At 53.3% G+C, this 15595-nt stretch overlaps 1 protein-coding gene across 1 annotated transcript; it reads right to left on the bottom strand.

Moving 5' to 3' along the window:
- Positions 1-2087: 2087 nt before the first annotated feature.
- ACKR3 (atypical chemokine receptor 3) lies at positions 2088-14641 on the bottom strand. The gene is made up of 2 exons (XM_065917024.1): positions 14516-14641; positions 2088-3985 (listed from the first exon to the last, which is right to left on the bottom strand). Exon 2 carries the CDS (start codon positions 3957-3959, stop codon positions 2871-2873), a length of 1089 nt encoding a protein of 362 aa, XP_065773096.1. The 5' UTR covers positions 3960-3985; positions 14516-14641; the 3' UTR covers positions 2088-2870.
- Positions 14642-15595: the final 954 nt, after the last annotated feature.

The following is a 15595-nucleotide window of genomic DNA, read 5'->3' as shown; positions in this document are numbered from 1 at the left end:
AGGAAGTGGTAGGTGATTTTCACAGGCTTCAAGAGGTTGGAAAGCAGAAAAGTGCATGTGGCAGCCTACCCAGTACCCAAGTATGCTGTGGCCCAGCGTGGTGAGGAGCGGCAGAGAGAGACCCTTGAACAGAACTGTCAGAGGAGCCCTCCTGAGAACCAGAGGACGTCTCAGCAGACGTCAGTGGGAATGGGGACGGGGCGCCTCTGAATGACAGAGATGGGGCCTCAACACTGAATTATTTTTATTTGCCTATTACAGAGCTGTCTCCACTAGTCATGTATGGATGTGACAGCTGGACCACAAAGAAGGCTGAATGCTGAAGAATTGATGCTTTTGAACTGTGATGTTGAAGACTCTTGAGAGTCCCTTGGACAGCAAGGAAATCAAACCAGTCAATCCTAAAGGAAATCAGTCCTGACTATTCATTGGAAGGACTGATGCAGAAGCTGAAGCAATACTTCGGCCACCTGATTCGAAGAGCCAACTCATTAGAAAAGACTCTGATGCCTGGGAAAGACTGATGGCAGGAGAAGCGGACAACAGAGGATGAGATGGTTGGATGCCATCGCTGACTCAGTGGACATGAGTTTGAGCAAGCTCTGGGAGATAGTGAAGGACGGGGAAGCCTGGCGTGCTGCAGTCCATGGGGTTGCAAAAAGTTGGACATGAATGAATGACAAATTACAGAGCTGAACTTGGGGGTGAAATCCATACCCTGCTTTGCACTGACTACATGGTAAGTATGTTTCTGTTGGGATTTAGGCCACTAGAAAGCACAGAGCAAACTTGCAATCCTTGTCTATCATCAAGAACATGTACTTGGGTCATAATCTCCTCTTCACTTCGCCACCTTCCCGTCCGTTCTCCCTGACGTTGGTGTCTTCACCTGTGGTTGCGTCATTATCCACCTGCTCTATTACCATCTGACCTGAATCCTGTTTGGAACAAGGCGAGGGGTTCCCTGGTGGCAGCTCAGCGGGAAAGAATCCGCCTGACAATGCAAGAGACCCAGGTTTGATCCCTGGGTCGGGAAGATTTCCCTGGAGAAGGAAATGGAAAACCCTTCCAATATTCTCGCCTAGAAAACCCCATGGACAGAGGAGTCGGGCAGGCTAGTCTGTGGGGTTGCAGAGAGGTGGAGAGAACTTAGGGACTAAACCACAGCAAGGGACACATGGACCTGAGAACGTATATGCGTATCAAGTAGGTGTTTAAAATAACACGTAAGCTGGGTTTCACAACTCTCAGCCCTAAACCCTCTGAGAAGGGGGAGCCCTCCTGCAGTAGGCTGGAAGCAGGGCCTGGGGGGCTGTCTGCTATGGAAAGCGACATGCCCAGGGTATTTTGCTATAGTGGGGGCAGCCCCCAGGTTCCCAGGTGAGCCTGGAGTCCTGGTCCGGGTCCACCTCTGTGTCGGCAAAAGCTCTCTCTGTTAATCAGTCCCATCAGAGGGGGAGGTGGGGGGGCCGCATCGGGGACCCAGGCCCTCCTCTGGGTTCCTGCCCAGACACACCCACCAAGCCCCCGCCGCTCCTGTGGCCCATGTAGACGGTCGGGACTTCCTGAGAGAGCTCTTTCTGACTACTGGTAAGGTGGGTTTACTTGGTGATTGTACTCATTGCATGGTCTGAAGAAGAGGGTCATGGATGGATTATCTTTTAAATGAAGAGTCTGTCTTGACCAGAGAAAAAGAAAGGACTTAAACCACAGAGCCTCAGCAGGGAAGGTTCAAGGCCTGGTGGATACGAGGGTGAGTTCCAGGCCCTAAGCCGTTTTGGGCAGACAGCAAACCGGGACTTTTCTTTGCCAATTTTGCATTGACAGGTGCACCTACCAACCAGCTCCCCTCCCTTAAACATAGGCAGAAATTTTTTAAAAAATTAAACCACAACACTCGCACTCAGATGTTTCTCCTTTCATATAATTTCATCCAAGTTAACCGCCTGGGTTTGGCTTTTCTGGCAGTACTCCTTCCTTTAAACATATTTACTAGGTTGATCACCTATGTTGTAAATATTTGTATATTATCATCAAACATGCCGCCTGAATGCCAGACATGCTTTGAAAACTGAGATCCAAACACCTTTTTAGGAAAAAGAAATCTTTATTTAAAAAAAAAATAACTTACAAATGGAAAGAACTCTCTGGAATACAAGGGTTTGTTTCGTGTGCCGCGTTACAGCCTGGAAGAGTGTCACTGCATTTATTGTTAACGTCACTTTACAATAATATTAATGTCCCAAACCGCATTATAGAGCAGTTTTCGTTCCATATCCCAGACCGGCCCAAAGCACCACACAGATATAAAACTATTGTAAATAAAACATTTCAGCCAAAACTGGCATATATATTTATATATATATTTATATATATTTATATAGAGAGAGGCTTTCAAAACAGCTAACAATGAATGTCATCCTTAGTCAAAACGGAAGTCAAAGTAACCTCAGAACTACGACAGAGTAGTACATGTCAGCATGGATGCCTCCCATACGATATTTAAAATAGAAACTTTCAAAAACATCGAGAGGGTACATCGAGAGTGAGAAAAATAGAGTCTTAAGATTTAAATACAAAGCCCCATTATAAAACCTTCCGGCAGCACAGAGAAGTCCTATGTTACAGAAGTGCAGCAAGCCTGGCCCGCAGCTGGTGTGACTAGCGGTGGTGGCTTGTCACAGGGGCCCCGCGAGGGTCACGCCGGCTGGAGAGCGAGAAAGGAGCCACAGGGACGCAGGCTGCCCCTCCCCACGCCGCCGAGGGTCGCCACGCCCGAAGCCACCCGGCTTTCCTCCGGAAGACCACGCAGCCCGGCGGTCCCCCCGCCGGAGCCCAGCGCACAGGTCCAGAGGCCGCGCGGGGCGCCCTCACTTGGCGTTCTGCTCCAAAGCGGAGTACTCGGTCTCCGACACGCGGGAGGCGTCGATGAGCTTGGTGAGGCCCGTTTTGGCCGAGTACTTGAAGATGAAGGCCTTCATCAGCTCGTAGCGGTAGTTGCGGTTGATGAAGCTGTAGAGCACGGGGTTGACGCAGCAGTGCACCAGGGACAGGCACTGCGTGACGTGCAGCGCCGAGAAGAGGAAGGCCTCCAGCTGGCAGGTGAAGGGGATGTAGTGGAGGATGGAGAAGATGTCCAGCAGCACCACCAGGTGGTAGGGAAGCCAGCACACCAGGAAGACCACCACGTAGGAGAAGATGATCTTCCGGCTGCTCTGCTTCTCCTGGTCGCTGGAGGAGGCGATGGCTCGGGCCAGCAGGAAGTAGAAGACAGCGATGATGGAGAAAGGAATGGCGAAGCCCAGGACCACGGAGACCAGCTCCATGCTGATGAGCCACTCCTTGACGCTGTGCTCGGGGTAGAAGGCCCGGCAGTAGGTCTCGTTGTTGGAGGCGGACGTCACGGTCTTCAGGTAGTAGGTGTCGGGCAGGGACACGCCGAAGGCCAGCAGCCACACCAGGACACACACGGCTCGGCGCACCAGCCTCTTCTTGCGGCCGGAGGTGCTGGCGAAGTAGGCGACAGACAGGTAGCGGTCCACACTCATGCAGGTGAGGAAGAAGATGCTGCCGAAGAGGTTGATGGAGAAGATGAGGTGGGTGACCTTGCACGTGAGCTCGCCCATGGGCCACTGGTTATGCTGCACGAGGCTGACCACCCAGACGGGGATGGTGACCACCACCCACAGGTCGGCGATGGCCAGGTTCAAGATGTAGCAGTGTGTGTCGTAGCCCGTGGTCTTGGCCTGGATGTTCACCCAGACCACCACGGAGTTGGCGATCATGCCGATCACGAAGATGAAGATGTAGATGAAGGACAGCGTGTACAGCAGGACGCTCTTGTTGGGTATGTGGCCGCACTGCAGGGTGTCCACTGCGATGCAGTCACTGCCGTTGCAGGGCCAGCTGATGTCGGAGAAGTTCCCCGGCTCCGAGTAGTCCAGGAGATGCAGGTCCATGGTGTCGAGGGCAGCGGTCCAACGGCCTGCACGCAAAAGCAAATACAGTTTTAAAAGATGCAAGAGGAGAATGGATCCCTTAGCAAACGCTCCAGGCCTGTAAAGCACTTTCCCAGCACTCCTGTCTGCTCAGCAGTTTCACGTTAGCTCCCAAGTAGCTTTGCAAAGAAAGGAGAAAAGAAAACTGACCGCAACAGAATCTGCAAAACAAAACACACCCGGGTTCTAAAACCATGTGAACCTGAATCCATCTCCCTCAAAGAGTGAAAGTGTTCGCTTCCTCTGTCTTTGCAGAACTGTGTTCTCAAAAGGTCACCAGCCTGGACTGTGCCCCGGATGTGAAACTGACACATTCTGGGGGCCAGAGAGATGTCGGGCAGCTGAGCCTCGGCCCAGAGTGCCTGTGGGCCAGCTCGCTTTCCCCTGCGGGTGGCAGAGGCATTTCACCCACGTAGAGCAGAGGGTGGATCTGTTCCCTGCACTGGTGAGTGACAAGCATCCTGCTCGGCCATGTCGGTCCGCCTGCAGTATACAGACCCCTGGAGGTGTGGACGGTGTATGGACCGCCCTGCAGGTTCACTGTGCCCCCATCCACAGCCTCCGACTTTGCCAAGTCGTTTGCAACTCAGAGCCACCAACCGGCCATCTCCGAATGTGGGCCATTGCTAGTTTTCCATCTTTTATTTGTCCATCTGCTTTGAGAGCAACTTGTACAAAGACCCAAAGCTGGTGGGCATTGGAAGGGCTGGCTTTTCCCAAAGGTCTTCCCTGTTGACCTGGCATAAGGTTAACACTCTCGACTGGTACCATCTTAACCCCCAGGAGAATCCAGGCCTGAGGCATTACCGTGCCTTGGCAAGATGGCCCGAGAACACCAGCTCCGAGAGCTGCCCGGGGCCGTCTCCTCCTGCTGACCCGCCCACCTGAAGGCTCTGAAATGCCCCCACCACCACCCTGGGTGGACAGCCTTGCTGCGTCCCCACAGGGAGGGGCTGCAAAATGAAACCATCGACCCAAGGGAGCCCTGATGGGCATCGCCATCTAGAGTAGGGAGTCTGTCTGTCCCTCCTTCTCCCCTGTCACAGGTAAGGGCTGAGTGCAAGCCAAGCTTCTTTGCCAAGTTCATCTAAAGTGGACTCCAGGCCACACACGAGAGGTCCCGGAGGATGGGGAAGGACAGTCCCCGAGTCAGGGCCCAGCGGCCAGGCTAACAGTCCACAGAGACCCAGCTAGGAGAGCAGCCTTCTGCTGATCGGACCGTCCTGGGCTGGGATTCGGGCTCCTCCCTCATTAGTGTTTCTTGTGTCTAGTTAACCCGTCTGCCGCTGCTTCCTCAGGGCACCAGCCCCTGTCTCCCAGGACCACCTCAGAACTCAAGGGCTGAAGACAGAATCTAACAGACAGAAGCTCAAAGCTGCATCCTCCCCAAATCCTGACCTATCAAAAAGCACAGACTCGCTTACCTCTTGCCCTACATTCAAAAGTGACCACGTGGCTAAGTGGCCAATGCCCTGCCCTGGTGGGGAGAGGCAGGAGCTGCCCGCAGACAGCGAGTTATGCCTTTACCTCCAGGGGAAATGAGCAAACACCCCAGAATCGAGGCCAGCCGCCTGCTGCCGCCCAGGGCACCTCAGCCTCCAGACTCACAGCTGAGCACCTGCCCTAGGACCACAGGTATGGAGCCGGCCCTCAGCTGCGGTCTGTTCACCTCTGTGAGTGGCAAGAGGCTGCTGGTTCCCTTCCAGGTGACCTGACCGGGCCTCAGCGTCCCCTGCTGCTGATGGACGCAGCTAGACCTCCAAGGAGGAGGTGGTGGAGCCACGGGGCCTGAGGCCAGGAAACCTGGTGGTCCTCAGAGCCTCCCCCCATCACCAGGAGGATGCTCAGGCCCTGGGACCACCAACTTGTTGCAAAACCCGACCAGAGGGCACGCATGGAAAATGAGCAAGGTCAAGTTGAAGTAAAGTGAAGTGAAGGTCGCTCAGTCGTGTCCGACTCTTTGTGACCCCATGGACTGCACAGTCCAGGGGATTCTCCAGGCCAGAATACTGGAGTGGGTAACCTTTCCCTTCTCCAGGGGCTCTTCCCAGCCCAGGGATCAAACCCAGGTCTCCCACACTGCAGGCGGATTCTTTGCCAGCTGAGCCACAAGTGAAGCCCAAGGTCAAGTCGGGACAAATAAACTCATCCTCCTAAGAGACTGTGGGATGGCCTGTCCGAAGACGCAGCTGGAGAACCCCGAGAGGACATGGACGCACAGCGCACGCCTGTGAGAAACCAGGCCTGGACTGGCCTCGGGGTGGGCAGCCACCTCCAGACCCTGCCTTCAAGGTCCTCCTGACCCTCACGCCACCCTGGGCTGCTAAGCAGCCAGGAACTGATGGTGCCCGCTGCACCCCTGACTTCAGGAGAGAGGGAGGGGAGGACTGGGGCTTTGCTCTCCTGCGCGGCTCTACGGTGTGACCCCCTTGTTTTTCCCCATCTCCTTAAAATGAAACACATCCACAGCTGAGGTCGTTTCCGATTTGGCCTAGCCACCTCATTCTTTCTGGAGCTGTCAGTAATTGCGCCCGGCTCTTTAGGAGAAGCATACAAGACACCTTCCAACCTGGCGGGGTCGGTGGGGGTGGGCTCCAACCTTCCGGTGTCATATTTTCTTGTCTTTTCACACTGTTCATGGGGTTCTCACTGGAGTGGTCCACCCTTCCCTTCTCCAGTGGACCACGTTTTGTCAGAACTCTCCTCTGTGACCTGTCCATCTCAGGTGACAGACTCGCGGCTCAGAGCTCCACTGAGTAACACAAGCCCCTTCGCCACGACCAGGCTGTGATCCATGAAACACATTTGCAGCATGACATGGGGCTTCCCTAAGGCCTAGTGGTAAAGGTGGTTGCTAGTGGTAAGGAACCCTTCTGCCAATGCAGCAGACAGAAGAGACGCGGGTTTGGTCCCTGGGTCGGGAAGATCCCCTGGAGGAGGAAATGGCAACCCACTCCAGTATTCTTGCCTGGAGAATCTCATGGACGGAGGAGCCTGGCAGGCTGCAGTCCGTGGGGTTGCAGAGTTGGCACAGCTGAGCGACAGACACTTTCATTTTAGTTTATAAAGCACTTTCAGTCCATGACCTCATCTGACCCGGGTCCCTGCAGAACTCAGCTGGAGGACAAGCTGCTGCCCCACAGAGGCGAGCAGAGCAGGGCTGGGCCCTGGCCAGGGGTCCTTTCCTCTGCCCGCTCTGGCACAGACCTAGCAGGCCTCCACAGACGCAGCCAGAATCCCTGGTTTCTGGGCCGTGCACAGGTGCTCAAGGAAAAGGAAGCCTGACCGAGGCGCTACGCCCCCACCTCCATCTTTACCCCAAGGAGTCATCCCGCCCACTGGACACGCCGTGCCCCCCAGTACCCAGGCGGAGGGGCACAGCTCAGTGTGGACAGAGGGGCCACGGGCACAGGAGGCCCACAGGAAACACCAGGAATCTGTGTCCCTCAAGGAACCACGTCTCCTGCAGAGCAGACCACACTCACACCTCTGGGGCTGGGCCGCGGCCAAGGTGGGGAAGGGCTCAGGGACCCCATCAGGTCCTTTGGTTTCTGGCCTCTGGACAATGAAAACCCAACTTAATGATCACTCGTCCTCTGGGCCCGGAAGGTGACTTCAGAGTCGGTCCCCCACCCCCGTGCAGTCGTCCTCTCTGTGTCCTCTTGGGCAGCGTGGGGAACCTTCCAGGAGGGGCTTGGGGGACAGCAGAGGCTTGGGGGGGGGCGCATGCTGGAGCTTGAAAGCCAGTTGGCTCACCGATCACCTACCACCAGCCACCAGCCCGGGAGAGGAGCCAGAGGTCCACGCCGTGCCCCCCGGCCTTCTTCCAGGGAGCCCACCAACCCCTGCCCTCCCAGGGCAGAGGCTGCAGGGGTCCAGAGAAGGACGGGAGGCCGCCAGAGGGGAGGGGTGCACACAAGCAGTGCAGCAATCCAGCCCCCCGCAGATTCAAACGGGAAGCCAAAGAGGGGAAATGCCCACAGGAGAGCGCAGCCTGCGTCATCTGTCATTTTTCACCTGTTCTGTTTTGGAAACAAACAAGGGCTCTTTTCGGAAAAAGAGCATAGTATCATATAAAGACACCTGCCGGGTCACGTCAAATGCAGTCGGTGGGCCTCTGAGCGTGTGTCCTGGAGGCCTGGGGCTAACCGTGGGTGGTCCCCACGCCTAAGACAACAATCTTCCCAAGTCACTGTCTTAGATTTTAACAGGTGATGCTCTCAAGAGGATGACCTGAACAAAGATGTGATATAGCAACTACAAAATGTCTACTCAGGCCCCTGGCTCCCCAAGGTCTGGCCAAACCCGAGGGAAGAGGGGTGAGGGAGGCATCCCATCAACTCCCTGAGGTCACTCAAACCCCCAGAGACCCTTCACCAGAGTCTCCACTTGCCCCCAGGAAAAGCAAGGGATCATCCCATGCAACTGGAGGGCTCCCTGCCTATGCCAACTGGAAGGATGGGCCGTGATCCTCCTATACGTGGTGATGCCTCCAGGCCATGTGGCTGGTCTGCAATGGCGGGAAGGGCAGTGGTGAGGTTGAGGATCCCAGGGCCTGGAGCTGACTCCCACGTCCACATGGACCAGACCCTGTCTGATGCAATAAGCCGGCAGTTCCGTTCCCATCAGCTTGGTCCAGAGCTCAGGAGGGACAATCACACCTGCCCACTGCCTGTGTCCCCGAGAGTCAGAGCCCCAACCAGGGTGGGCAGGAGAATGAGCAATAACTTCTGACACAGGTTAATAACATCTGCATAAAGATTCCTCATGGAAGGAAGGCAACAGGGCTTGGGATAAAAGATTCTTCCAGTTCTTTGATCTCACAAGTTCACACATTCTCTTCTCAAAATAAATATTCCCAAGAAAATCTATGCAAGGATGTTTATTGAAGCACTATTTATACACCAGCAAAAAACTGGAGACAAAATAAATGTCGACCCATAAAGGACTGCGAACTACTCTTTGGAATATAATACAACTGTACAAATAAAGAGGGAATGCTTTTATGAACACGGAAAGTTATACATATATACATGTAAAAAAAACCCAAGAATTACGTGTATTTTTATAGGTACATATATGTGCATAAGGGGCTCCCCAGCTGGCGCTAGTGGTAAAGAACCTGCCTGCCAAGAGATGCGGGTTCAGTCCCTGAGTCAGGAAGATCCCCTGGAGGCGGGCACGGCAACCCACTCCAGTATTCTTGCCTGGAGAATCCCACGGACACAGGAGCCTGGCGGGCTACGGTCCATGGGGTCACAAAGAGTCAGACACAACTGAAGTGACTGGGCACACACCCACATGTGCGTAAAAGCATGGGAAAAGATCTGCAGTGAGTACAAAACTGGGCTGGAAGTGCAGGATGAGAGGACAAAGCGGGGATTGTGGCGTTTGCTCTACACACTTCTGTGTGATCTGAAACTTGGCATCAGGAGTTATGGAAATTTTACTAGAGGGAAGAATGTCCCACAGAACAATGACGGTCCGTGGGCCATTTTTTCTAGACCAGAGGGACCCCGCTGAGAACAAAGCAGTAATCAGCGTCACTTTTTTCGTTCCCTTTTTCCCAATGGGTACTGGTTTCTCTCACCGAGCTCCCACTATAGGGATCACTTCCTGTAGATTCTGGGTCCAACATCTGCACCCAGAAAGCATCACACTTCCACCAAGACAGTAAGTGGATTTTCCTACGGCCTGCAGGATGGAGGACCAGCGTCTGTCCACCCGCCGCCCTCCCCTCCCCCCAACACTGGCATCTGCAAAGAGACTCGTCTACCACTCACATCCCCATTTGCCGGAAGGGAGATGTCCCCTCAATCTCTTGGGCTTATTATTCATCAGTCAAGGCTCCTTGGCGACCACAGCGCAGTTTCAAGCGGCCTGACACATTCAGCTGCCCCCAGCGGTCTCCCTGCGCTCAGCCTGCAAGCTGAGGGCAAAGCCAGAAAGAGACATCCCCAAGTTCAGGGTCTCCGAGGGCTGGTGGTCTGGCCTGCAAGGAACATGTCCTTCCAGTGGACCACAGTCACTCCCTGCAGGACACAGACCGCCCCACATTCAGGCACCCAGCCGGAGTTCCCCAACACTGCCTTCAGCTTGTTTGCAATTTACAGTCACAGACTTGGAACACCCTTCCCGACCAGCCAGGTAGGCCCTCCTCTCCCCAGTAAATCCCATCCCCAGTTATGCCCTCTATTACTCCCACCTTCTCCCAGCCAGGCCGTATACCTCCACCCACTGTCACGGGGCTGATCCCCTGCCTCCCCTCCTTCCCCCTCAAGCGCCCACCCCCACGATGCCTTACTGCCCGTGTACGGGGCAGCCAGCAATGGCAGCTGGACAAGGCAGGTGTCCAGTGAATTCATAATCAACTAATCAACAGTGAATCAAGCTCCTGAGACCAGAAATGTGCAATTATCAATGGAAATGGGAGCCCCGAGGAGACTACTCCAGAACCCTCACTTAAGTCTCACCCATTTCTATGCCCCCCAATGTTTGTGGAGCCCCTTCTGTTAAAGGCATTGCTCTGGGGCGATAACAGACTAGAATCATCACTCCCCACCCACCCCCGGGAACCCCCCAGCGGGTTGGGAAGGCGGGAAGGCAGTGTGGACGCCGCTGGAGCGTGGAGACGGACTTCCGCTCCAGTGACCGATGGGGACCCCCCAGGAGAAAGAGGGTGCTGGGGTGGCCAGTGACGTGCTACGGGAGGGTCACCGGACCTGGCTGAGCCTGTCCATGTGGGAGCCACCACGGTCTTGAGCAAGGGTCTGGTTTTGGGGCAGAAAAGGCTTTTGAGGGAGGAGGCAGTACGAACCACGCAGAAGGCCTGCAGGGGAAGCTGGGTGCTTGTCAGGCCAGGGTGCGGTGCAGAGAAGGTAACGTGGGCCGGGCCCCCAGGGCACCGACTCGGACACCGAGGGGACCTGGGCCCTCCAGGACCTGTGCCCGCAGGTGACCTTCTTCACTGGCTTTTCTGCAACTGGGACTCAACTCATGTCCTCCCAGCGCGGAATTTCACGGAGCAGCTCAGTGCTGTCCCAACATGATCGCCCACCGTGGCTAACCTCGCCGCTGGGCACCTGGAAACTGAGGCCAGACAGGCAGGGGGACCAGAAACTCAGGGGTGTGGCTGAAATCAGCTCTGTTCACCCTCCCCACCCCCCAGGGACTCTCCAGGGGGACGCAGACTCTGGTCTCCTGCAGAAGCCTCGCCCTTTCTATCCAGGAGTGCAATTTACATACAGAAGACCTGCACCATTCCTTTCTCTTTTTTTAATTGATTAATTTATCTTAATTGGAGGCTAATTACAATATTGTGGTGTTTTTGCCATACATCTTCATGGATCAGCCACGGGTGTACATGTGTCCCCATCCTGAACCCCCCACCCACCTCCCTCCCCATCCCATCCCTCTGGGTTGTCCCAGAGCACCAGTTCTAAAAGTCCTTAGGAAACTGCACAGCTCTGGGGTTGCTTCATTTCTTAACAATCCTGCATTAAATCTATGGGGATGTCCGGGAAAGTTTCGGCCCAGGCTTGAGGGGCCACCTGCTAGGGCTGAGAGCAGAATGGGGGCGGGGGGCAGTCTGTCTTCCGCCCCCCATGTCAAACAAACAGAACAATGCCATCCTCACTGCCGTTATTCTCCACAAGGAAAAAATGCTCTGAGTCGTTTGAGAACTCAAAAAAATGAGAGAAAAATCCAAACCCTAATCCAGATAGAGGCCATCTATTTCCAGAGCCCTCAGACACACTTCGCACTGATACACAGGGAGAATTTGGGGAAACAGAGCGAGCCCCACACCCAGAAACCTGATCTGTTCTATTGTGCTCAGCGGCCCAACTGGGAAGCAGCACGGGACCCAGGAGGGCAGACCCAGAGGTTCCCACGGCACAAAGGCTGTGTCTCAGTTGGCGGGTGTAACCAGAGCCCTAATTCCCACCCAGCTTAGAAGCAGGACGAGCGGCGGGGGGTCAGCCAGTCTAGGGCATCCCCAAACCCTGGGCTATACACGGTGGGGTTCCCATCTTAGACTTAAAACTGGGAGAAGGTATGACAGAGGTTTCCAGGACCGTAAGAGAACCGGGAGGTGTTAGCCAGCGGGCTGGCAGTCCCCAGGCAGCCCCCTGACCCCTTTACCTGTCCCCTGCCCGAGGGCACCACCCGAGGGGGTCTCAGCCCCTCCACCTCGGAACAAAAAAGCAGAGTCAGCTTCCAAACCTACTTAGGGCTCGGCAAAATTTTCACTACGAAAATACGCCACTCTCTCATCACTTGAAGAACCAAGCAACGACATTTGTTTTTTTCCAGTGCTAAGTTGAGTCAATTCTTGTGTAACCAAAGGATCAAAGATTCCAGCAGCAAACCATGAAGTATTCAAAAATCAGAGAACTGCCCCCCTTTCCTCATTCTTTCCTTTTTTTCTGCTTGCTTTCACTTTAATAAAACATATGTCTCCCTGAGCTATAATTTCCTGGACTTTAAAAACACTTGACATGACACACAAATTTCCACCTACACTCAAGCGATTTGTCTGGAAGCCCTTCTAAAACTATTTCTGTTCCTGAATAAAAACCAAGTTCCGTGGTTGCCTGGATGAAAAATACAAATACTTTCTAGCCCGGAGTTCCACTCGTGTTCTGCAGAATCACTGAGAACCATCTTAAGTCCTTATACCTTTAAGGTTTTTTCTTCTCCTGGTTACCCTTAGGGTTCATAGAACAACTCTTTTTCGGTCTCGAGTTTGAGTAACCAATTTCCCTGGTGTCTCCTGGAAAACAGGAGCCTCTCTCTCTGCCTGGAGTGATCAGACAAAAAGCCACTGTTCCCGATTAAGTAAGTTTTTTTTTGTTTTGGTTTTATTTTTTTTCCAGCCAGAAAGACTATACTTTGCCTGTTCTGGACCTGATTAGAAACCATAATACCTTCTTCAGTCCCTCAAGACTGGCTGTTAATATGGGATAACCTCGGAAGTCCTGACTCAGTTAAGCATCTCCATGCTGCCTGCACTGTACTTTCCAGAACTTTTAAAAAATGACAACTGCAATGCACACCCCTTTAAAACATCAGATGAGCAGCCAAACACAGCCGCAAGTCTCAACTTTCTTTCTTTCGCTTTTCCACTCGAATCCCGTGCAGCCCTCCTACCCCACCCCCACCCCCAGGAGCTTGGGGCATGGGGCTTCACAGTTGGTGCACACTGGAGTGTTTATGGCAGAGACTGGGGAAAAAAGAGCAAATTGTTTCCAAGCTAGAGCTCCCCGTGTGCAACTCTGCTTTAGAAAAAGGCTCTGCATCTGGGGGAGCTCAAGGGCTGATGAAAGAAGGGCAAGCAGTTTATCCATTTAAAATCTATGGAAAGTGAAGCGCAGACATCAGCCGCCTCCACTTGCCTTTCTAGGAGAGCCTATTTGATCTCCGCATTTCCCTGGAATAAATAAAGCAACACAAAGGCAGCATCTGCCCGTTTAAAGAGAAAAGAAAAAGTTACCACATTGAGACTCTGCAGAATGAATGTTTCAGGGGATGTCAGGGCATCAAATACCTTCAAAGGGCTGTAAACCATTTCGGGGAGAGGGGGGCTCTTCTACGTCTGGGAAACGTAATGATCCTGGTGTGAGCAAATGAATTGAAAGAAAGACGGAAAGAGAAAGAAAAAGGGAGACAGGCAGTCTGACTTTTACAACTTCTCATTCTCCCTGGAACTTACAAGTCTTGGCTAACCACCCAAGCCTGACCTCACTGCAGAGTTCTGAGTCACTTCTCAGATCTTTATGCAGGCGAACAAAATCGAACAAAATTCATGTTTTTTACTTCAAGAGTACAATTACAGTGCAAAATCCTAGACTTGTGTGTATGCCTTTTTCCCCCAAACTGAAGGCAGATTTAACACCTTCTGAGCGAACAGCAAATAGTCAGATTGAGAAGGATGCAGTGCAGAGACAAGACGGCCGTGCTGTATTTAACATTCACTCTTATAGCTTCCGGATTTACAGGCGCTGGTAATCCTCCAGAGCAGTGAATTCAAGCCCATTCTGGACGACAAAGACTCTCAGACCAGTTTTCTTCTCCGCTGGGGGATGCCTCTTCATAAAGGGCACATCTTTCTAGATTACACGTTTAGTACCAGTTCTGTTTCCCCAGTGGAGAGACCAGAGGAGAAAACAGGTAGGCAGCGGTGCCAAGCTGACCCCGATGCCAACTTTGAGCAAGGGGGATGGACACTCTGCTTGCAAATGAACCCCAGATTCCTCAGCCCAATAGACACAGAGAGAGCGCGTTCCACTTCAGAAAAGAGCCCTGTTGACTTTCTGCAGCCCACGGGAAGCCCCGAGTTAGCAGCCGCACTTCTCGAGGCAGCACGCCGCCTGCGCTTTCGGAAACCAGACCTGCGGACTCGCCAGCACCCATCAGAGCTTATTCCAAAGAAGAGCTCTGGAAAAAGACTGCTGCGCTTAAGAGCAGACCCCTGCCCGCCGTCCGCACGCCCTGCTGACCCAGCAGCGCTTCCTTACCTGGCGGCTGGGCTCCTCCGGCTCCGGGCTCGCCTTCTGGGTTCAGGCGCTCCGTGCCCTAGGGCTGAGCAGTTTGCTCAAGTGTGAGCTTTCTGGGGCTGCAGACTCGCGTTATATACACTGCGGGCGGGCGGCCTCTAGATGGCAGCTTTGTAACCGGCAACTGCGGCTTCCCTCCCCGGGCCCCCTCCCACTCCATTCCCCCGCCCCGGCCACCCTCCCTCCGCGCGCGCGCACGCACACACAAACACACACACACACACATGCTTGCATGCACGCACACACTTGCACGCGCGCGCGCGTCCTCACCCCTCTTGTAAACTCCGATCTGTGGTTTCCGGCCAAGCTCTCGCACACAAGCAGACTCTGGGGAAATCCCAGCCTGCCTTCATTTGCAGAGTCTAATGAAGCTACAAGGTCCAGACCCCAGGTGGAGTGGGGAGATGCGTCAGCAGAAGAAACACCAGCAAAGAAACCCCAGCGCTTTGCCAAATCATCAAATATTTATCTGGGTCTCAGGGATATCTTTAATAATCCCATTAACAACAAGAATTCCTTTGAATGCCTCTTAGCTCTAGGGAAGACTTTGTTCCCAAGACAAATTGCTCTGAACTTCTGAACTTCGGTGTTGATTTATTAAGACTGGGTTGTCTTTGTTAATTCCTCCAAAACAGAAGCAACAGTTTTGGAAGGGGAGCAATGAATCTGTACCACATCATACTACCCCCAAAGGAGGGGAAGGAACATTTGTAACAGATTTTATTTAGATTCTTTTATTTGTAAATCTTGAAAGTCTAGTGAAAATAATGTTCTGAACCACCTACCTAGTGCCAGACACAGATTAGAGGTATCAGACATGTCTTTTGATAATGTTCTCTTCGGAGGTTAATTTAGCAAATATTTATTTTTATTATTGACATATACATTCTTATCTAGAAGTGGGTGGCTGAAGTTCTGTCTGTGGCAGAATTGAACCTAAACATGTGCTTTACATAATAATCCCCTCTACTGCCCTATTTAGAGAAATGGAGGGTAAGACAGGGACCTGAACTTTCACTTTTAAAACCACGCTTGCTGAGC

The sequence above is a fragment of the Muntiacus reevesi genome, chromosome 1 (genome assembly GCF_963930625.1).
Source record: "Muntiacus reevesi chromosome 1, mMunRee1.1, whole genome shotgun sequence".
In the NCBI taxonomy this organism is placed as follows: Eukaryota; Metazoa; Chordata; class Mammalia; order Artiodactyla; family Cervidae; genus Muntiacus; species Muntiacus reevesi.
This window is presented reverse-complemented; position numbering and strand designations above follow the sequence as displayed.

What these genes read in the sequence shown, in the direction of transcription:
- ACKR3 (XM_065917024.1), bottom strand. Translation starts at nt 3,959, where the DNA reads ATGGACCTGCATCTCCTGGACTACTCGGAGCCGGGGAACTTCTCCGAC.